Here is a 25,048-nt window from a genome sequence, read left to right on the forward strand (position 1 = left end):
TATGGACACCTTGCTTAAATGTAGAAGAGAACGGGATAATGTTTAATTCCTGCCAAGGCTGGCTGCATTCCTGCTCCAAGGTAGTAAGTTACTGACCCAGAACTTAGCAACTTTAGTCAGCACTGGCAGCTACTATATTTCTGTCACGAGAGTTTACTTTAATCAGTAATTCAAACAAAAAACACACAGAATACATAGAGCTACTTAGAAACTGTATATTTATAGAAAATATTTTGTATATAAAGAGCTTGAATAAATTATGGAACATTATGTACATATGTAAACCTTCTTACATTACAAAAGAGCGCAAACTCTTTGGTATGACATCATGCGCACAGACAAATTTTTTTAAATGTCTCTATTGCACAAAACAAAAGCCATATAATGTATAGAAATCTACACTAATCTATACAAGTACCTAAAATAATAAAGATTGACAATTCTAAATATATATTTACTGTATACATATAATTATACCTCATATTTAGCATTTTTGCTCCTGTAAATACAAAACACAGCATACTTTATCAGGGTTGTGTTTTTCAAACATTATAACAGAATAAAGACAAAAGCAAACAAGTCCAAGACAGTACAAACTGTTTAACGTAATAAAGCTTATTTGTTTCCCAGCAGTAATAAGGATTTTTCAGATGTTGTCTAGCAACCAAACATTGCAAGCAATAAAAAGATGTGGTTTGACGTAGCACAACATAGGAATAATCAGTTACTTTGTTTTAAATGAACTGGACCATTCAGGGTGAGCTCTTGCCCCCCAATCAAACCACCGTCCTGCACACGAACGAGCAGGGAAGCCCCATTCGTATCTAGGAGACATCCGTATATCGGGAACTACCTGTATTCAAAACATTTTTAAGATGGAATAGAGAAGAGTTAATTCCCCATCAAGTTTTGTTTTAAGGGGGGGCTTTTTACAAGAGATAATTGAGATAATCCAATCCTTCATAGCTGTTAATGCCACAGATGGCCTCCAAAACATTTCTGCAATAACCTCCCCCCACTGTGCCAGTGACAAAAGTTATTCAGCCAGGCAAATTAAGAGGGTTTATCCCCCCAGGAGGGACACAGACAGCAATACAAATCTGAGAGAAGTTTTAAACCAGAAGAGTGGACTTACACTTTAGGATCTTCTCTATACTCCATGTCAGTTCTGCGATAGCCAACGTTCAAACAAACTGCCTGAATCTATTTTTCAAAATCTATAGCTTAACATTTTGTAAACCTTGAAATCAACATTCCCACCTTTTATCCTGCACTTTAAACATAAAGAAACGACCAGATGTTTCATATGAAAACGATAAAATCAAGAAAAAGATTTTATTTTCCTAAGTGACTGCAATCTGGCTGCTTCACAAAAATTCAGGTAATTGTAAACATTATGTCAAAACCATGATATGCAACAATAGATCAGTGAAATCAAACAAAGGGTCAAAGTAAATAACAGACAAAATGTCTACACACAAACTACAAGAAAGAATCAAACAGGTGGAAATAATATTGAACTAGGCAATGCATTTTGTGCTTTTTTTTTTTTTTTTATATAATGGCATTAGTCATTTGTAAAGAGCGTTTGCCTAAAGAATTCATAGTAAAGCAGCATTAGTCTCGTTTGAATATAAAATAAAAAAGATATACTCACACAGTCTAAGTAATTCTATCTATTATACAAGTGATTTACATTAGGACAATCTCATTTTATGACTTAATATTCTCAAGTTTATATAATGAAGAATGATGCAACCATTTAGTTATACATCATTTAATGGATTTGGTATTTTTTTCCTATTTTGGTCTCTTCTCGAACCAATAAACTCAGTCAGTGGCTGCCAAGTATTCTATTTCTGTATGGACCAAAGTGGCTACTCCAGATTGTTCTCTGTCTGTAAGTCTACCTCTACAGATGCTGCACGCCAACATAAAAATGAACCACCCATGTAGATAGAGTTCTTAAAACTGGTGAAAGAAATGCTTTATCCCTAACTGGATAATGAATTGCAGACTTCAGGGGGATCCGTTTTAATGTATGAGGTGCTATCAATAACAAATGATGACTGCACTCAAGTTAAAAAACAGACAGCACGTTGCTGAAATGGAAGATCAACCTTACAAAGAAACAAAGTTAATTTTTGTTCTGAAGCCAAGTCTATGTTTTTTTTCTTTATTTTAGTGATGGATTTAACTATAAAATATTTTTACTCTAAACTACTTAAAAAAAAAGACATTTAGGTAAACATATAAACTAATGTTTTGACTTTCTTTTTGGTAGAATCACCAGTGATGCCACCAATCCATGTCACAGTGGGACAATTTTCTGCATCTGCCAGGACCACTGAATAAAAAGGTAACAAAAGTGCCTGACCAGATAGCACCCTTGCTTTGAACTGCTGAACCCCTGGGCACAATTCCGCCTAGGCACATTAATATTATTCATAATAAACAGAATTTATATAGCGCCAACATATTACACAGCGCTGAACATTAAATAGGGGTTGCAAATGATAGATAGATAGATAGATAGATAGATAGATAGATAGATAGATAGATAGATAGATACAATGAAACAGGAGGAGAGGACCCTGCTCAGAAGAGCTTACAATCTAGTAGGAGGGGAGAGTAGCACACAATAGGAGGGGATTATCTGCATGCGTTTTCTTCAAACATCCTCAAACATACTTGTTTTTTAAATGGCATTCTACTACGTTGGCTCTAACTATTCTGTAGGTGTTTTTTTGACTGTGCCAAAAGAATTTAACTGCAAGCTCCTTTAGAGCAAATCATACTTCTGTGTACTATAAATTACTGCATAACATGTCAGTGCTACAGAAATAAAATAAAAAAAGGATGGTACCCATGTACACTGCATGCTGATCCCCCTCAACCTACTTCTTCTTTATCAAAGATTACAATTAATGTATTTGGTGCTTTGTGTCCACCCATGTACATAAACTATATGATGGTGTTTATTTGTCACTTTACAACAAATGATACATAACTGTCAACTGTCTGGAATTACCTGGTGCTGTCACAAGTTTCATATCATTAAAAATAACTTGTTACTGGAGTACACAAAAACTTTGTCCCAGTGCGCACGTCTTTGGAACAGGAGTATAAACTACAATATTTAAAAACTGCTTCTAACACTACCATAAAGACTTGTGATCGGTCTTTTCACAAATTCATATTCTCTAAGATTTTTTTTTCCCTTGCAAATAAATGTAATATTTTTTTATCTGGTTAGCTTCTTCAGATCAACGTTTTTTAAAGTTACTCAAAAACTGACAGAGCTTTGAATTCAATTAGCTAAACACATTCTCTATGATCATAGGAAACATTATAACTCACCTGGGCTGAAAAGCCACAGAAGAATCCAAACCAGAAATGAACTAGTGTAAAGGCAAAGTTTTTATAGAAGAAATAGCAGAGAAATTTACACATTCGAAAGTAGGACCAGCGGCCATGAACTAGAAGAAGTCTTTGCAAGTATCTAAACTGAGCAAATGAATAATCGCTGGCCAGAACAGCTTGCATGCCCTCTTGTCCACTGATGCCAACTCCAATATGAGCACCTGCAATCATTAAATAAAATAAATGACTACAATGGTTATTTCACATTCCAAATATAACAACAAAAACTTGATATAAAAAAAACAAAATCATTTTATTTAAAATGAGGGTCCTTAGTTAACTAAATTATGTATTGATAGAGCTAAGAATTATTTACTTCTGCAGCTTTCAGTTTTGGACATTATGTTGAAAATCTCACTCTTAGATAACCAGTTAAAGCCAATATTGCATTGAGATGATAAACATACACAGTACTACAAACAAAATAAACAAGAAGGCCAAGAAGAATTTCAACATTATGAACTAGTAATCTGCTTGTTTTAATACAATTTTGGTAAAATTAAAGTATACTGTAACCATGGCCTCCTATTAAAAAATATGCGTGCAGCACTTGATTATAAGGGCATTTTCACTTTTTCTCCGAATTATTGGAAAGTCACAGAAAAACCTGTTGAGATTCCTAGGATTTGGTTCAATAGAGGAAGATAAGGAAAGAGGAACGTGCACCACATAATGCCATTATTTGTGTAATCTTCCTAAAAATATCCTAAATTAAAGAAGTATTACCCAGTTCCAAAACTATAGCTAGTTTGACTTAATTGATAAACATGTTTTTCAGCGGCCTTTAAATAGAATAGTACTAAAAGATTGTTTATAAAATAGATGAACTGAAATACTAGTTTCCACTTACAGAGTATATATTTGCAGCACATGCTTACAGTTAAAAAATCAGGTTTTTAATGACATTCTAAATACCTGTTAACACCTTGCCTGAAGCAACATAAAGCAACCTGTGTAATAAAGGGCTTACTTTTAATCATACTGATATCATTGGCACCATCCCCGATGGCAAGGGTAACTGCTTTTTTATACTTTTTCACTAGTTCCACCACTTGAGCTTTCTGAAGAGGAGTCACTCTGCAGCAGATCACAGTCTTACACATACATGCAATCTCCAGAAATTCTTTCTCCATATCTGCTTCTAAGGCGTGTGCCTGTATTAAAATAAAGTATAACCGATTACTTGTACATAACGTTATAGCATAACTAGCACTTTACAATGTGCAATCAAATAATAACAAACAGTTGCAAATTAGGCATGAAGAACTCAAAATAAATACTGTTGAAAACATAATTAAATAATCTATTTGTACATCACTAAGAAATCTGTGATCTAGAAAACCAGCATCTCCTATTACACTACACTTCTTAAATCCAACATAACACGTCTGTTGCTTAACTAGAAATGTAGCACCTCACATAAATGCACCTTTAACAATGAAATTTTCCACAGTAGAACAGTAAATCCCTGGCACAAAGTTTTACCATGTTGCACCACTGGAATTAAAGCATCTCTAGAAAACCTACACATTGGTACATAAAATGTTAGTGAAATTGTCCCTTTAGTACCACAGGTGTCTAACAATTGTTAGACATAACAAATACATCCTTTAACATTTATTATTATTGTTATTATTATTATTATTAATATTATTAATAAACAGGATTTATATAGCGCCAACATATTATGCTGCGCTGTACATTAAATAGGGGTTGCAAATGACAAGCGAATACAGACAGTGACACAGGAGGAGAGGACTCTGCCCTGAAGAGCTTACAATCTAGGATGTGGGGGAAGTAATCACAATAGGAGGGGTGATTACATGCATCTTTAATGATTTTTGCACAGGAGACACTTGTAATAACTATGTACATTCAGTAGTAGAGCTGGGATTTAAGGTACCTGGTACTCTATGACTTGAAGTTCCTCAGCCATCAATCTGTTCTTTGGTAAATATATGTCATAGGGAATAAAAGCCATACCATAAGCTGGCAAACAGCTGTTACAGAACTACAGCTCCTCAATGCAAGATAAATATACATCTGGATGTATGAAGCAGGGCTTGGGGACCAATAAAGGAAGGAAGAAAGGAAGTGGTAGAGGAAGTGGTAAAGGAAGCCAAAGATCATTCAAATATTATACCATAAATGACAGGTTTGTTTTATTAAAACAGAAGTTATATGCACACTAGGAAGCACCCACAGCTATAATTAAAACTATTTTTCTTTTACTGTGGATGTAAAAAATAACACATGGAATAAGTGAAGAAGAACCGATACGGCTGATGGAGATATTTTACAGCTAAACAAATCAACTCTTCATGCTCTCTTGACTGAGATCTTCCCTGTGGAATAGTTTATCATCATTCGGGCTATTAGGTCAAACATAACAATGAGGTGAATGCTTGACAATAGCTGTTTTCCTCATTGTCCTATGTTCCAGTATTAGTACAAGAACATATTCTCTAATCAAAACACAGTTCTTTGGCAAGACAACAAGCTCTTGACTTACTGGATCCCACTGGAGAAAGTTTTGCCATAGTACTCTGTATATCGGACTTGTTTTAATTAGTTTTAAGGTCAGTTTAAGCTCTTACATTTACAAGAAAAAGATACTCATGCAGCTGTGTAGCAGCTTCATATCTATTGTACAGTATCAATGTGCAAAAGCATTTTAACACACATAAATAATTTAGCTGAAACAAATAATAAAAAAACAGAATAAATGGCAGTCTTTACCACTGTCCTGGATTGGCAGAATTCATGCAATAAAAATGACCTATCTCCCGAAACTGTTATATATGTTTCGCACTCTTCCAATCCCAGTCCCTGCACGGGTACTTCGGGAAGAGCAAAGAAAGGTCTTGAGATTTATCTGGGACCCAGGGATATCAAGATTATCAGAAAAAGTATTATGCAGGCACAGGTTGAGAGGGGGTCTTTCGGTCCCCAACCTCAATAAATATATGCAGGCTGGTGGCACTTCATCGCTTCCAAGATCCCCCAATATGGGTTCAATTGTATGCAGCAGAATTACCAACGGTGCACCTGCATAATCTTTTATGGTTACCTCTTGCAGATCGACCTTTGGTATCCGATCCCACGCTTTCTTATGCTCTAGGGACTTGGGACAGAGTGAAAATTACAGCTAGAATGGTGTCTAAGCATACGCCACTGATTGGTATTATGAATTGTCCTAGCTTTGTTCCAGCCTTTGAGAATCCTAGCGCCTTTCGCTGGTGGGCGGAGAGACCCGTGCGCTATGCATATGACTTGTTCTCGCTTACCGGGATCAAATCCTTTCCATATCTACAGAAGAATTGGAAGCTACCATCGTCCGAACTCTTTCGATACATGCAGATTGGACATTTCTTATTTACCTTAATTAAAAATGTATCAGACGCACCTCTAAAGCTCACTAGTTTTGAAGCTTGCTGCTATCGTGGTTCTGGTTCCGTAGGCCTAGTGTCCTTGGTTTACGACCTATTAATGTGCACGGATATACGCCCTCCACCTTATGTCGCCATATGGGAAAATGAATTGGGTACTAAACTTGATGTGGAAGAATGGCAGATGATATGGAAGAATGTGGCGCAGTGTTCACCCAATGTAGTTATGCAAGAGAATGCCTATAAAGTTTTATTTAGGTGGTATTTGACACCGGACAGAATTGCCAAATTCACACAAGGGAGTAATCCATACTGTTTCCGAGGTTGTCAAACTCTTGGCAATTTTTATCATATCTGGTGGGATTGTCCAGTAGTTAAAAGGCTGTGGATTAGAGTTTTTAAATATATCTGCTCGGTCCTGCATGTGTCCATCAAGAGAGACCCTTGGTCAGCGCTATTACATAGGTTTGGCTCTAAATTGTCCCGAGCTCATTGATTTCCTTTATTTTCCTGGCTACTCGTCAGGTGATAGCAGCTGCTTGGCGGAAACCAACCTTAAGTTTCCAAGCAGTGCTATCAAGACTGACAGACACTATGGTTCTAGAAAGGATGTCTGCTGTGGCCAGAGATCATATGCACAAATTTTATAAAGTTTGGACACCCTGGCTAGATCACCACTCTACCCCTGTGTTAGATCGCAGATTTTTAGAATTATGATTAATCCTCCAACTGGTTTTTATTATTAGCTTCGAGTACTCTGGTTTTATTTTGGTTTTTTTATTTCTTATAGTCGTTATTACTAGTTTGTGTTTTCTTTGTCATATTTTGCTGTAATGCTGCAATTTTTTTTTTCTTTTTATTTCTTTGTTTTAGTTTTTTTTCTCTTTTTTTGCTATGTATAATATGAAAAACTTCAATAAAAACTTATTTAAAAAAAAAAAAAACAGAAAATATAATGTTTAAAATTGTGAACTAAAAAAGCACAAAGACATAAAATAATTGTCATTGGCTCTGAACAAATAATGTAATCCTATTTATATACCACTAAACTAATCAGCCCAGGTAGATGTACTGGTTAAGAGGGGGTTTTCTATATAACTTTGTGCGGGTCATATCTTCAAAAGCTCCAAGTATCTATGCACAATTTGAACATAGAATGGGTCAAAAATCTAAGAGGTGTCACGGTAGATTAGCTCTAAAACCATTGATTGTGTTTCCATAATAGGGACATATACCTGCTCGGCAGGTTCTGGTCAGTCTGTCATTTTACAAAAACCCAACTCCAATTAAACACTAATTGACTTGTTCTGCAGAAATGTTGTAGAGGGGGCAAGAACATATTTTGTAAAGGTTTCAAATAATGGACAGATGCTATTTTGTATACATTACCAGAATTTCAGCTGGAATAAAAAAAAAACTTTTAACTGGGTATTTAGATTAATGGTAAAGGGTTTGACAAGCTTCTTTCACAAGCTTCCAGCTTTTCAATAAGAATGAACATTCAGTTGCATCTAAAAAATTTGAATGACTGCTAGGTTGTCAAATTTTAGCTAACCAACATATCTGGCTGAATCAACCGTAACATGCAATCAACAATATGTGCGTTTTGCAGGTTCATTCCCATTTTTGTGGGGAAAATAGAATGTTAGTTAGACAATCAGAAACATTGTCAAAATGTGTAATAGCAACATTTCTGAAAAAATGGAAATAATAGTCTGGTCTTTGTCACAGCATAGGGCAATAAGGAATTTATAAAAGTTTTTTGTTTTATCGGTGTTGAGAACATTTTTATTTAATATCAGTAATTTCTCACCAACAATAATGTTTTACCATCATACTTTTCATGAGGTCATCCTAAAGAAATGCAACTCATCCTTTGGCTGGCAGCTTCATATGGTGTCTATCTCTCTATATATAATTAAATATTATACTATTTTTTTAAGTATTAAACCAAAAGGCAAAGGGACTTTGCTTGGTTTAAAAAACAATCACAGGACTTTATTCACTTTTGTTTAAAATACATATGTAAAAAAACAAATCTGTCTATAAATAATTAAATATGATACTGTTTATTGTTACTTGCAAGTCTCTGTGTTATCTCTCTTTGTACACTTCAAATGAAACCTGTCAATATTTATCTAAACTGTCACATATCATATGTGTGTCAAGTCAATCAGTTATGGCAGCACTTACCAGACTGTGTCCATTTATGACTAAGGCATATTCACCAGTTACGGTTTCCTCGTATACAGATTCAAGCTTTATGTCATTCATTTTTTCAGAGAATTGATGACCATTAAAAAGGTTTCTGCTCTGTCCAAGTGTTGCCTCTTTGGCTTTCCTTGATTAAGAAAAAGAAAATAGGTTAGCTAGTGCAGTACAGACCACAATATTAAAAAAAATGGAAAAAAGAGTTATCTCATACCTTAGTTCTTCCCGAACCTCTGTTACTGTGCGACCAGATACTACAAAAATGTCATTCATGTCATCTGTGAGCATGTGGCAAGAGTAACCAATGTTCATGGCAGTTTCTTTGGTAAAAAAAACAAATATATAAAAATAATTATTCATTCGTGCAAGACAATGATACATTACAGGAATTAAAGACACTGTAAAAGTTGTACGGTGCATATTGATGGTGCCCAGGGCTTTGAAACAGCACATTATATCTGTATTTTATACCTGCCAACACTGTCTCTTCCAGTTTTTATTAAGGATTTCCTTTTTTCTATACAGTAGGTAGCTGAGATTTAGCAGCTTTCTCCAGACCTTCGTGTCTAAAAGCAGCAAAACTATTTATGTTTGCTATATTGATGATATATGGTTAATGAAAGGAAAAAGAAGAAGATGTCTCCATTTTTTAAGATTACATTAAAGTTCTTTCAAAGTGTAACATACTAGGTAAAGTGTATGTTTGGGCATAAAAAAAAAATTGGTGCAGTTGTGAAAATAGAAATCTCAGAAATATACCAATATTGCTGTTAGAAATCTAGTTCACTTCCAAATTTCTGCAGTGAGCTGGCAATAATATTTTACCAACATAAATCTACTTTTCATGAGGCCATCCCAGAGGAATGCAACTCACCCTTCATATTCAGCTTCATATGGTAAGTTGGTGGTTAGGAATGATCTTTGGTTAGCATTGGTCATGCACTGACCATTTGTTTTATAGAAGTTAAAACACAGCTCAATGCCTAAACTGCAGTCTCTACAAGAACTTGTGATAAGCAATGTGTCTGTGATCATCTGCCAAGTCATCAGATCCGAACAAATGGGACTCGTTTTCTAGTATCTAAATATTTTGTTCTGGCATTGTTACTAGGTAAAGTGTATGTTTAGTCATAAATAAAAACATGGTGCATCTGTGAAAAAAGAAATCTAAGAAATATTATTGCTGTTAGAAATCCAGTTGGCAAAAATGTCTTTGCTGGACTGAAAGCCAAGCAACATAGTGGGTATGTGTTCTGTAGCCCATAGAAGTGAACTGAGAAGGACTGATAACACTGCCTGGGATTTTGGTGCACCAGAGTTTTGTCAATTAGCTCCTAGAAATCAGGCGTTCATTGGCTACCTGGCAGATCAACAGGTATTTTCTGTACTTGCAGTCTTAGTGAAGGCATAACATGTGTGTATTTATGCTTTTTGTAATTTTGACCAGCCATATACTATAGGATTTCCCTCCAGTGCAACCAGTGCCTGGCAGTGTTAAGACTGGCAAACTGTCCAGAAGTCAAAATATTTTTTCTATTTAAGGTTTTGCTACCCTTTGCACAAATCTAACTAGTGGTATAATAAAGCAAAAATACAAATTCAAATTGCAAAGTATGCATAATGAGGAGATCATCCTAACTCTGCCGTTTTCATTCTATACTTCAAAATGTGATGTTCCTGCAAAATAATACAATTTAGGGGGGCAGCTGTGATTTCAGCTCATTGCACAGTTATCTATACTATCATAATGTTTAATTAATGACATATTTCCTTTATTCATGGCACGCAAACAAGCATTATAACCAGATATCTAACAAACTATGAGCTCCTGGAAGGAATTCTACTCTCAGCATGCCACCACATCTGTTTTCTAAACTTTGTCTAAATAACAGTGAAAGTGTGCCTATTTGTTAAAGGTTAAAAATGTAAAAAAAAAAAGAAAAAGAAAAAAAACCAAAGTGCATTTTATCATGGAATAGATCTCAAAATGTTTGTAATAGTGTAGCTAATATATTTATATATTTTGCAGAAAGCTATCCAATATGGAGAGGACTGACCAGAGTTTCGTAGTGCAAGCAATGTTCATCGGTCAATCTAAACCTTGGTAATAAATCACTGCTTTACTGTAAGAATGCAAACATTATACACAGCAAAGGATAGGGATGAGTGCAGAAAAGCGATAGTGGTGCCCTGTGTATTGGATGTATAAAGAAGGATGGCTTTCACCATTATTCTTTGTTGGTGACCAAAGTCACTGGTAAAGAAAGTAAACCACAATGTTACAGTTGTCTGCAGAACAAGAGAAAAGGGGAAATTTTACAATGGGGCTTTGGTTTTAAGGACAACTGTCTAAGAGTAGAACTGTCCTCACTTTGGGAAATTGCCTTTAAATTCTTGTGTCTCTGGGAAAAGAAATGAAGGGAACATTCCGTAGTAGGCTATCCTGCAGCTTACTGTTCATCCTCCCCTTTGCCTCTCAGCTGCAGTGGTCATGTAGGGACACTGCAAAAGCTGGGGAAGGAAGAAGTATTTGTGAAGGAGACATGGTCATGTCTAAAGCAGGATAGACAGGCATAGGGTGAAGATGGAATACCTAAATTTGAATAGTTTAGTTACTGACAGCTCCATCTATTCCAGACTTACAGGGAAAAAGAAACTGGGCACCATAATTCTCAATAATATACATTCATGCACAAGGCAGCATTGGACTGAAGTTGAACACTGGCAAAGAGATTATGATGGAGAGACATAACTTTAAAATGATACCAAGGAATCTGGCATTTCCTGTTATGCAACTACATAAAACTAAAAATAGGATAGAATTTTATGTTCATTACTGTCATTCTAACAACTAGACCCAGACCAGAATATCCATGTAAATAATTGTTAAGCCTTACCTTGCTTGTCACCAGTTAGAATCCACAATTTAATGTTGGCCAGCAGGAGACTGGCAATGGTATCTGTTACTCCTTCTTGCAGCTTGTCTTCTATTGCAGTAGCACCTAGTAGCTGTAACAAAAAATTAAAAAAAAAAAAAACCATGGTGACCACATTTTTACACAATGATATTTAATTAGGAAAAAGGAATTTTTACAACCAAATACATCATCTACATCCTAATGCCACTTCCTGAGATTCCTGTTGTAGCCTTCCAGATAAGTAAAACCCTCATGTCTAATTCAAATTTGTGCATGTGGACACTTAGAATGTGGATATATCTTAAATCTCTGGTTTACTCCAAAGACCTTTCACTTGATATTTCCTTTTAACACCCAATGTAAACATTGTAGCATCCAAGTCACAATATATATGAAATTACGTATGTATGTCATTTTCAGCAATAAAAGACAGAAAATTGCTGAAGTTTAGGAGTTTAAAAGTTATGATGTAAAGCTGCCTACACACGTCCAATAATTATAGTTGGAAACGAACGACGAATGACCAATCGGTCGTAAATTGTTCACAAAAAGGTGACCAACAACGCCGATGAACGAGGATTGTCGTTGAAAATGAACGACTGTCACGGCGGATCTCATTGGCCGATGACCGTTCACTATCTATCGTGTGTACAATCTATCAATTGTACCTAGCGTGTGCAACTATTGGTGGATTATATTTGAACGATCCTATCGTTACAGCATGTACAGAATTGTGCACAATACGATTGTTCAAATATAATCGTGCATAATCGTTGATCGGTAGTAATTGTTCATTTTCTAATGAACTGAGGAAAGAAGACTGAGGAAATGCTTCCTCTTGTCTGCAGCAGACTAAGGACATCATTCTAAACCAGGCAAAGTCACCTGAATGAAACTCAAGTGCTGATTTTTATAGATAACAGGCACAACTTTTTTGAAAGAATTATATGGTTGCTGCACATATAGTGACATTTCTGGATGTATTAATGCAGACTTGTAATGTTTCTGCCCATTTTAAGTATTCTAACTTTTATTTGTGACAGTTCAGTATTGTGGTTCTTCAGCATGTGATATAGCTTGTCACCTTTATCTCCGCTAATTCTTTATCCTTTTCAGAGACTAATTCTAGAGTATTTAAAGTCCACATAAGGACAATGATTTCTACATTTACTGAAAGGGAACATTTTATTACATGTTCTCTTCTGTTAATTACTAGCTATTCACAGACTGAAACAGAAACATATTTCTGGTAAAATAAATACAAAGCAGATCTTTCTGAGGGACTTTCTAGTATGTGACTCTTCCAAAGCCTTTGTGTATTATTTTAAAGAGTAAATACAGTTGACTTTGTGGTATGGTTGCGTTGATATATTGGATCCCACATTAACTCAAAACTAAAAATAGCTTCATCCTGAACTATTGCTCTCTGGTTTTAGTTTTCTACACATTTTCATTTAACAAACAGCCGAAACTTAGCCGAAACATACCATCATGTCACTCTCTATTTGTTCGTAGGCGTCTGCAAGCCGTTCTTCCCTGTTCTCCAAAGCAGTGCTGGCTTCGTGATGGATCTTCAGCCACCATTTAAAGTAATCCTCACTGAGGTCTTTATATGCCAAGGCTAAAGTCCGCAAGCCTTCACCTGCAAACTCCTAGGAGAACAACATGAGATCATTTTAAAACAAATAAAAATGAGCTGAAAATATATTCTTTTTAAACAACTACTACATATTTTTTTAATGTATGTTTGGTTATGTGATTGTAATTGATGAACTTAAGCATCACAGCATAGGCTGTGTGTTTTATTACATGTATTCTAGTATAGGTCATTTATTCTTATGAATAACTGTACTGCTGCTACTACTAACAATAGTTTTTCCCTGGACAAAGTTGTTTAAAGCCTTTCATTATAGGACTGCCATAAATATAATATTATAATAATTATATAATATTATAATATAATAATTATTATATAATATAATAATCTGCTAATAACATCTATTGGGAAAGATTGTAAAGTAGACCATCAAAGATTACGCTAGACCTCACTACTTAGGAAAAAATATATTAAAGTCAAGTAGTGAATATCTCTTAAAAAATATGTGTATCGTGGGAAAAAATATGGGTACTGTATGAAACTATGGAAAAGTTGCTGGTGAATACATTTCTGGTGAATACATTTCCAACAAAAGAAGTAAAGAAAACTCACATTGAGGTGATCTGACGTGGTGTACATTAATTCTTCACTACTGACATGGAGCCTCTCAAATAAAATTGTGTCTGCTCCTTTACAATAAAGTTTAATTTGCCCTTCTGGATTCCGTACTGTGGAAAAAGAATCATTATATTAGCAAATAAAATGATTAATTATACAGAACTCTAAGGCACAAAAAACAACCGGAATACTTTCCTGCTTTACTACTGTTAAAGCTGCTAAACATTGGCAATACAACAAAAAACATGTTTATTTAGTTGTATGGCTGCTTTGAAGGTGCTGGTTGGTTGTGGATGAGAGTTTGAGACAATGGGCCTGATTTATTAAGCTCTCCAAGGCTGGAGAGGATACACTTTTATCAGTGAAGCTGGGTGATCCAGCAAACCTGCAAGGAATCTGGTCCAAGATTGAAAACATTTGCTAACAAATAGCTAATGACTATGACTTTTAGGAAATCCATTTCAGGTTTGCTGGATTACCCAGCTTCACTGATGAAAGTGAATTCTCTCCAGGCTTGGAGAACTTTAATAAATCAGAGCCAATACATCAATCTATTTGGGCTGATTTTCTAAAGGAGTTTAGGCCACTCGCTTAGCAATCCGAGTTATATAATTTATCAAGTCTAGTGCTCACTTTGCAGCGAATGAATGGCTAAAACCTGGTAAAGCAACCCTAATGATTAATAAACAACAGGTGTTATCAGCAGGGTGGCTCAGTGGTTAGCAATCTGGCCTTTGCAGTGCTTGGTTCCAAGTTTGAATCTCGGTCTGGACACTATCTGCATGGAACTTGTATTTCTCCCTGTGTTTGTGTGCGTTTCCTCCGGGTACTCCAGTTTCTTCCCACATCTCAATAACATGCAGTTGGGTTAATTGGGTTCCCCCCAAAACATGCAGTTAGACTGTATGAAAGAAATATGACCAATGTTAGGGACATTAGATTGTGAGCCCCTTTGAGGGATAGCTAGTGACATGACTATGGACTTTGTACAGCGCTGCATATTATGTTGGTGCTATATAAATACTGTGTAATAATAATATCAGAAAATTTTATTAGATAGCTCAAACAAACAGGGATCAGCAAAGGCAAGTAAAAAAAACAAATCATTTTATGAACAATCCCAGATTGCAGATGATATTTGCTCAAAGCTTGCTGCAGGTTTTGTGAATGTTTTAGGAAATTTTGCATGTTTTCAGTACATGATGTTTTTCAAATCAATGTTTTTCTGGGTACACTATTGCTCAGCAGGGTTAAGGAGCCATTCAGCTACAAATCTCATGTGTAAGTCGCAAATGAAAATTTCTGTTTCCCTTTTTTATGTTCCTTTTGATTACTATGCTGTAGACTTTTTGCTATGGATAAATAATATAGGGGAGTTTGTATAAATTGTTTTTAACCTTGTCTTTTAGTGTGAAATGTGCAAAGTAACATTCTGTTAGCGGTATATGTGTTAAATGCTTATGGTTGTATAATAAATGATTTATATTTCTCTAGTCTTTTTTATTATTTGTGGTTTATAACTTTTGTTAAGAATAGTAAATTCTTTCATTTGTTGCTGTAATTTGTTCCCTCATTACCCCCTCCCACCTCTTTTTTAAACACACACGAATCTCCTCTTTTTTGTGGCAAATTGGAACATGTCACAGTAGGAAAATAAATCATAGAAATTTTCATTTGATAAAATATTGCCTGTATATGGTAGCACCGAGAAAAACTGTTTATGTTTAAATTTGCAAAACTGTGAGGAGAACCTAATGCATTTATCTACAGAAAAATTTAACTATCGCCTGAATTTTCTCTATTACATGCCTTACTACACAAAATTAACTTATAAATGCATAGAAAAAGATGTTTACTGGCCTCTCTAGTCTCCATGTGAATTAGAAGACACAAAAGGGGTGGGGAGAGAAATTTGATGAAGAACAGAATTCTCTATCTATTTCTGGTTTTGGTTAGGAAATCTCTGAGGACAATTGCAGCTTACAGCCAATTTGTGTTTTAGGAGCTGAATGTTTTTGTTTTTTTTTGTCATTCCACATATCCACATTTCCAGCCCATATAAACCTTCCACATCTGAGCTGAAAGAAACTTTCTCTATATGTAATGGCCTTCCTGGCTCAGAAAGGACAATAAATTGGGATATAGGGTTATGGGGGGATTATAACTCATTTTACTTCCAGAAAAACTAATGCTCGAAAACAACTTATTTTACAAAAAAAAGATTTAATTCGTTTACCGACAGTTTACATTGTTTTGTAAAAAAAAATGTACTAAAAGACTTTGCCATTTGCTTACGTAGTTGTTAAAGTGTAACTCTGCTTTAACTGAGCAACAACATAATCTACTCCATGTCTGTTCATACATTGCAAAACTTTTTGCAAACGTCATTGAAGACTAAAATGTATTGCTGTTTACAATTCACACTTTAGACTGTTTATTTATTTTATGATAAGCTGGGAGGTCTACCTGCTTTAGCTACATCATCAATTCTAGTGTTGTGACATTAGAAACACGGCTATAAAAAGCAAGAGTCAATCACATGAGCAGCATAATACATTTCAGGAAGCAGAAGATCACAAAGCACCTCAGATGGTTACATGAAAAGGACATTTCAACAATGTATTCACTTTCATAAAATCCTAAATTAAAATGATCTTTTTATTAGTCCTAGATTGTAAGCTCTTCAGGGCAAGTCCTCTCCTCCTGTGTCACTATCTGTATTTGTCTGTCATTTGCAACCCCTAAAGTTTAACTCCAATGATATGACCAAACTACCTTTGCTGCTCCTTCATTTCAACTGATGGTCCAGCCCAGGTGGTCCAAGCTCTCTGGCCTCATCAAGTATAATGCAGGATCAGCTGTCCTGCATTGTAAGTAGGGAAGCCGTGGACCTATTTACAACCAGGAACATTCGAGAGAAAGGAGCAAGGTGTGAGTTAAGTATGTGTTTTTTTAGGCTGTCCCAGAGGAAACCATGCATTTGTTCTTCACTGTACAAGGGGATGGCCACTGCAAGAATAGTTTTGACATATGTTCAGTGTTCAACTTTAAACTACAAAACTGCTTTTGCCGAAATTATATACAACACTTTTTTGTAACAAATGCAAAGGTAATCAAATACAAGCAATCTGTTTAGCTTTTAGCTCTGGTATTTACTTAATTAGCTGAAAAATTACTATTAATAAAGGCAATAATTATATTTAAAGTGTAACTATTTACACTTTTATGAAATTCATTCCAGGTTTGCTGGATCACCCAGGCTCACTGATGAAAGTGTATCCTCTCCAGCCCATATGATCATTCCTGAGCATGCTTTCCCTTCTACTGGCTCCTAAATCTGCTATCCTCCAGTGTGAGTGATATTCTGCAGGTGAATAGAATATACCCATATCCTGTCAAATTCAGGTAACTACACTGCGTTGCAATAATACATTGGACCTGACTTATTAAAGCTGTCCAAGGCTGGAGAAGATACACTTTCATCAGTGAACCTGGGTTCCAGCAAACCTGGAAGGGATTTTTCAAAATTAATTTGCTATTTGTTAGCAAATGTTTTCAATCTTGGACAAGATCCATTCCAGGTTTGCTGGTACATCCAGGTTCACTGATGAAAATCCATCTTCTCCAGTCTTGGAAAGCTTTGTTAAATCAGGCCCAATATGTTTAATTATTAATGAATATAAAACTTTACTACATTGTGTTTTTAAATACCTTTTTAGTTCCTTTTTATTTCAATCTGTATATAAAAAAAGTCAGATAAACAGAAAAATGGAGACTGAGGCTATTCAAGTTCAAGAGGAGCCAAAAGGGATAATATGAGGGAAAGAACATTTGGGATTTATCCAAAACGAGGTACAAAGCTAGGAAGAACAAAACCAAAAAATGTGGAGACAAAATTCAAAGAGAAGAATACACATTTTCTAAATATAGAAGATCTGATTTTGATCAGCTTGGAATCTCATCTATTACAACAAAGCTGCTAGTTCTCATCTATGGAGATCAGAATTGTTAAAAAAAACATAGCAATTTAAAGAATAAGTATACTTTGAATGAAATAACTGTAACCCCCTTTACACCCCCACAACCCCCCACTACAAACCCTGTACCTGATTTATTAAAGCTCGCCAAGCCTGGAGAGGATACACTTTCATCAGTGAAGTTGGGTGATCCAGCAAACCTGGAATGAATGTCTTCAAAGTAATTTCATATTTGCTAGCAAATGTTTTGAATCCTGGACCAGATCCATTTAAGGTTTGTTGGATCACTCAGCTTCACTGATGAAAGTGTATCTTCAACAGCCTTGGAGAGCTTTATTAAATCAGGCCCACTGATCTAAACCACTTGACCATAGCCTTCTAAAGTTCAGTACTTACCAAGATCCAGGCACCAAGTTCCCTGAACTCTGCTGCCCACTCTGATGCAGTACATACTGATTAGCAAGCAATTCCAGCAGGTTCTCTGTAAATCCCCCCTGTTCAGCAACCCATCTTTTATCTCATGTGACAGTGTACCAATTGCACCTAAAAATGCTTGGTTCACTGCTTTTCATACACATTTAAAGTATCACAAAAGTCGAATTGAACATTTGATTATACCAGTGAGACCCTCCCATTTACCATGAATAGTAATTGACACATTCCATAGTGACTGAACTAAGGGTTGGTGTCTGTTCTACCTGTGCAGCTGCGGAATGTTCATGAGACTCATTTGAGTGGTTTAGGTAATCTATAAAACATCTTCAGTATATTACAAACCCAGTGGAATATTACCTACTAGTACCGTGTTTCCCCGAAAATAAGACAGTGTCTTATATTTATTTTACCTCTGAAAATCTCATTAGGGCTTATTTTCAGGGGATGTCCTATTTTTCTCAAAAAAAATCTATATTTATTCATGTACAAAAATCTGTATTTACCAAAACCTGCAACCAATATTACTATAGAAAGATACCTCTGTGTTACCTCTGACCTGTCAAAATCACAGATTTCTTCTGTTATATACAAGAAGTCATGAATAAGAATTGACATAAATGAGTAATGAAAAAAACACAGCTTCATAAGCAAACAAGTGCAACATAACAAGGAAATGTGCTGACAATTAACATGTGACTCATAGAGTTACATGTTAAATCTGAGTAAAACCAAAAAAAAATCAATTAATAAATATGCATTGCTGCTAATGAATGAAATACCAGCAAGGACCTTTTGAAAAGAGAATCCACCAACATCTTAGTGCTAGTGTCACACCAGAGTACTGTAGGTTAATTAACCCTGCGATTTCTTCACCCCTTGCTCCAGCGCTTTTGAAATCTCCTGCTCTCTCTCTCTCTCTGCTCCCTCATTCTTCTTGGTATCCTTCCGTGTACCACGTGGCCACACCCTCCGAAAAAGCCAATAGGGCTTACTTTCGGGGGAGGGCTTATATTTCACCCTTGCATGATTAGCATGCTAGGGCTTACTTTCGGGGTAGGTCTTATTTTCGGGGAAACACGGTAGCTATTTTAGATAATGTTAGATGTGCTTTACATTATGTTTCTAAATTAATTTTTATTAAAGGAAAGGTATAGTTGTTTTAGGTACAACTTTGATAACATTTTCAAATATCAAGTATATACTTTCCTGAATATTTTGGTTAAAAGTATTCTTTATCACTTAATAACATAATTCCTCAAGCTACACGAATGGTAAAATGAATAATGCAAATCTTGTATACTGTTCTGTTTTCTTGGTGTATGTTATGTTGCCTCGGGAATTCTGACAATGCAGCACATTATGAGCTTTACATTATATAATAGATTTTATTTGGGAAGACAAAAAAGCTATATACTGTAAACCCATAATGGATGTGAAATATAATGTATGTTCTTTTTATCACTTGCTGACCCAATGCAATGCAAATAACCATTATGGTCTTTATGTAATCCAACAGGTCATATTATCCAATTAGGAATTAGTAGGCCCCCCACTAATCAGTGATGGAACAAATGGCCCTTACTGCCCTAGAAAAAGCAGGGCCCATTGCTTAAATTGTTTAAACCTGCAGCTGAACAAATCAGCCCTTGGGTTTCTATGTACCCTTTTTGGGTATGCTGTAATGCAATTCTAAAAGAGAGCAAATTGCTGATATCTCTCTAATTAAAATATTAGAGTATTTTCTGTTGCAATTCAGTGTTTGTGCAGGAGGCAGGTGGAAATCATCCATTACTGGTGGTTCCCCTTGTAACAGGAGATCTATATGGATGACGAACAGGTACTATTCCTAGATCCTCTCTAACTTGATTTAGCAACCCCATTTTGGGGGTGTAAAAAAAGTAAAATGGTACAAAAAGAATGTTTTAATAAATAACTCCACTACCAATTTGACTCCTCGGTCTCCATGACACATGTCTCTGGGTGGTACTAATGTTTTGTGTGAGCTACAAATGTTTTCCAAAGAAAACACCACAGAGTTGCTTCATATAGAAGAACCTGCTTTATTAAAGCTCTCCAAGGCTCCATCAGTGAACCTGGGTGAACTAGGAAACCTGGAATGGATCTGGTCCAGGATTGAAAACATTTGCTAACAAATAGCAAATAGCTTTAAAGAAATCAGTCCTAGGTTTGCTGGATCACCCAGGTTCACTGATAAAAGTGTATCCTCTCCAGCCTCGGAGAGCTTTATTAAATCAGGCCCATAGCTCTAGCTATTTTACTATATATAAGTAAAGATGCCTAGCGTAAAAAAATAGAATATCTCCGCATGCAGGTGCGTTTTAGTAACAAGTGGCTAGCAGATATGTTTACTTTGATGAAAACAGCAACATATGTTCCCCACCAGACTATCGTCTTATGCAATATGCAAAAAGAGAAAAAGAAGGTGTGTGGAAGACATGCTATATAAACAAAAGAAAAAATACTTACCTATGACAGACATTCTTTTCCTAACATTGTTGAAATCCAATATTGCTAAAAGCTGGTATGTTACAATTCTCCCCATTTCTTGCACAGTGATAGTCTCAGGTGTTCGGGACTTAAATATAAATCCAAAGTTTCTAGCAGCGGTAACCAATGCACCTTCATCTGGTGACTGCACTTGGTAGTTCAGTTCCCCTGTGTCATGGCAAAAAAAGAAACATGAAAAAATATTTCATGTACAATATACACTGCATCAATTTGAATTAGTCAGATAGACACTTTAATAAATAGATTTTTACTTATTATGGGTAAAATATTCTGATATTTATGTATCATTTGTAATAAAATTATTTTGGACTATTTTACCTTTTAAATTGTGTTTAGGGTGATTTTAGCCATGCTACACATTATCTACAGACAATAACAAGGACAAGACATCCCCAGTGCCCAAAAAAATGGTAATACCAGTTATTTGTTTATTATACACAAAAATAATTGAATTTCAGGTAGTCACAAAAAACATTGCAAGCCTGATTTTTATTATATCTAATTACCTACAATATTATAATAATTAAGGAAATAGAAAATAAAATAGCAGCTGATAAAAAAAAATAAAATAGAAAACATCCTTTTTTGGTTACATAAATTCCAGTGAGAAAGGTCAAAAGGCAGATGTGTGGGACCCATCTGTAAACATTTGCACCATGAGCAATTCTCCTGGAATCAGGTCTGAGTCATAGCAATCCTGAAAATTCCAGTACTGCAAACACGTGTCTGACCTAAAACCCACGATGTAGCAAAATTATAAATACTGGGAGCGCTTCTTTCAATAAGTCTTCTATAATGTGCAACTCATAGCTAAGTCATCAACAAGTGGAATTAAACATTTAGGTTAACCCCTTCCTTAGGTAATACTTTAACTTTTAATCTCCCAGACTAAAGACTATTTTAGCAAATTGCGTTTAAGTCCTATTTATTTTATGCTGTTATAGTTCATTGAAATTGTACATTTAGTCAAAGAAGGAAAGCAGAAACAGGGTGCTTGGTAAGAAAGAAAAGATATTGTTAGGTAGATTATACAATATATGCAGTACATTAAAACTTAATAGATGCATGAGTTCCATATAGTACATCATGTTAACTGTAACCAAACTACGGTGTATTAGATTCATCCACCAATGGTATTGGTAGAAATCACTAAACTAAACAGAGTTTTCCTAATCTTGTCCTTATTAGGAACTTTTACACTCTTTCCACTGTTTCACCTCTACCTGAGGAAGCTGGAATGACGAAATGCGTGGGGCAATGAGACCATTTATAACTTCTAACACACAAGTTTGATGACCTACCTCTGTCCACCCAAAATTGAGCCAGAGGACAAGAGTAGGAACATTCTGTTTAGAGATTTCCACCCATACCATTGGATGGTGGATAAATCTAATGCACCATGGTTTGGTTACAAAACCATGATGTACTATATGGGACCCATGCATGCATAAAGTTTTAATGTACTGCTTATATTGAGTAATTTACTCAGCAATATATTTTTTTCTTGCCAAACAAACCTGCTTCTGCTTTCCTTCTTTGACTAAATATGTACATTTACTTAGGGGTTTGGCATCAGACATTTAGCTTCTGACCATTAAGAGGGAGCCTATCTACAATACTTACCTAGTTGAAATCATACATTACATAGATTTGTTAGAACATTACAAATCCGAGGTTTTCCACTTTGTTCCTTAAGTGGAAAGTGGTACAAAACTTTACCAATATAACCATTTAGTATTAAAATTACACAATAATACAGGTGTTGTGCATCTTTTAAGTTTTAGTGGAAGAAAGAAGCAGAAAGAATCACTGATAATCAACATTATTATGTACTTCAATTGTTTTTCTATTTCTAAATGCTTATATTAGTTGAGTTTTGTACCACATACATTTTGCCAACTTTAACTTTCATTATATTTAGACTTATTTAGAATATAATCATATTATTATAAGTCCAGGTTTTGTTTAGCCTTCCTTTTGATCAACTGTAAATTTAGTATGTGTGTCCAGGCTGCCCACGAGTAAGAATATTTGCAATGTCTTTTAAAACTGATTGATCGCCAAACCAATCAAAAAATTTGAGAACATTTTACATAATTATACACAGTCATTAATCATGCCTTTAATGATGTATTATTTGTCCGACTCTTTTAACATTTGATTAAAAACGTTGCCTTTTAGCTCTAGCCAATTTAGTTCATTAATGTACTGTAGTTCCCAAATATTACCATCCTAAAACTAAAAGGTACCATCTGCATACTTTCAAGCATTGTATGCCCTATTACCCCAGCCTTATATTGTTCTAATCCTGGCTTACAGAGCAGCATTCTGTTCTCTTTAATGGAAATATCTATATATTTAACAAATTAGTCTGACAGATAATGTAGCATGTGCCAAGAAAATGCTACAACAAAGCTCTATGATCCTTATTATTTCATATGAAAGTCTACATAGACATCTGAGCAACAGTTTTGACTGTAATGCAAATATGATAAAGGGAATTGCACTGCAAAATGACTGCATTTACAATGATTATCCTAGCATCAGATCTACTTTAAGTAAAAGAAAAGTTCTCCCTTGAGTGTCTAGAAAATGAAATCTACATGCTGGTATGCTTAGTTTCATACATACCTTCATTTTTCTCTTCAGACATGACAGTATGACAGAGAGATAACAATCTGAAAAACTCGTGCACATGGAGGTCCTCCAGCTTTATAGACTCAATTAAGCTGTGATCATAAAACTGAAACTTGCGATCAGCAAGAGGATTAAATGAGAAGTCCACTGGTGGTGTTTTCTGGAAAATACATAGGAACAAAAAATAAATGAAAAGAAAGAAGCATCATCTAAAACATTTACATAGCTAATTTAAAGAAAAATACAATAAAAATCAGTATAAATACCAACACATAAAATAAAAATAAAAATATAGCTTTAATTATCCTGACCACTCCTAAGATCATGGAAATAGATTGTTCTTTCAATTCACTAATACTCAATTAAATGGTGGCACAAACTGAAAACTGAAATTTAGAGATATTTTTGTACCGCCAGTGGACAGCTGTACAGATGCTAGACTTTTGCCCAAGTTTATCATGAATATTAGCCTCCTCTGAAGAAAATGTTACATCATAGCTTAAGGCTATGAAACAAAGGCTATGAAACAAAGTGTATGCAAGCCCAAAAATTTCCTTTTTATAATGTTACCGTATATGCACTGTGTAACATTTGTTTTTTTTGTTTTTTTTTTTTTTTTTTTTTACACATTCTGGGTTTGCATCTTCTTTAAAGCTAAACTCTAGGGCAAAATGACAAAAGGCAAATGTATTTCATTGAATATACTACACAAATTCACATACTGCCTGCACTAAGAACAATCTTTTTTTCTTGGCCAGGAATTTAGCTTCAAATATGAATTTTGAGTGAATATATTAGAAATAAAAATAGAACAAGAAAAAGAATGACATTACAAATGTGTAAAATTATTGGACTGTAGAAGTTACCTCTGTAATTTCCACTTTTCGACCCAGTTCATCCCGTACTTCACCTATGGAACACATTAATAAAAATAAATTATTCATCCATTTAAAGACAAAATCCTTTGAAATCCAAATGATGACTTTGTAAAGTGGTGAACATACTCTTGGGTTCAAAGTGCATAAATTGTTTGTTAGAAGAGTTCTGAACATGATCCTTGAACTATACATATGTGCACAGAAACATAGAGCAGGACACATACACCATTGTACAGTTAAGTACAGTACCTTTTTTAAATATTGGACTCTGTTATATATTAAATGTAAATCTGTTTATCGATCTCCCCATTCTCCAATTTCTTTATTCCTGCTCTAATGTCTCCCAAAAAAAGTTATTAAAATAAAGAACAAATAACTGTACATTGCACACAGTGTTTAATCTCAAAAACTCATCTGTCTATGCCATCTACATAAA

The 25,048-nt window shown here is 35.0% G+C and overlaps 1 protein-coding gene across 1 annotated transcript in view; it reads right to left on the reverse strand.

The window, feature by feature from the left end:
* Nucleotides 1-830: 830 nt before the first annotated feature.
* The window catches only part of ATP8B4 (ATPase phospholipid transporting 8B4 (putative)), a 144,417-nt gene continuing 120,199 nt past the window's right edge, over nt 831-25,048 (reverse strand). Inside the window, exons 14-23 of the mRNA XM_072399101.1 lie at nt 24,601-24,644; nt 23,729-23,894; nt 21,056-21,244; nt 14,151-14,266; nt 13,429-13,593; nt 11,921-12,032; nt 9,238-9,343; nt 9,006-9,153; nt 4,394-4,577; nt 831-3,584 (exon numbers count right to left, since the gene is read on the reverse strand). Coding sequence (XP_072255202.1) covers nt 3,319-3,584; nt 4,394-4,577; nt 9,006-9,153; nt 9,238-9,343; nt 11,921-12,032; nt 13,429-13,593; nt 14,151-14,266; nt 21,056-21,244; nt 23,729-23,894; nt 24,601-24,644 — 1,496 coding nt within the window. The 3' untranslated portion in view covers nt 831-3,318. The remainder of the gene's footprint in view (nt 3,585-4,393; nt 4,578-9,005; nt 9,154-9,237; nt 9,344-11,920; nt 12,033-13,428; nt 13,594-14,150; nt 14,267-21,055; nt 21,245-23,728; nt 23,895-24,600; nt 24,645-25,048) is intronic.

Source organism: Pyxicephalus adspersus, chromosome 2 (genome assembly GCF_032062135.1).
Source record: "Pyxicephalus adspersus chromosome 2, UCB_Pads_2.0, whole genome shotgun sequence".
Taxonomy (NCBI): domain Eukaryota; kingdom Metazoa; phylum Chordata; class Amphibia; order Anura; family Pyxicephalidae; genus Pyxicephalus; species Pyxicephalus adspersus.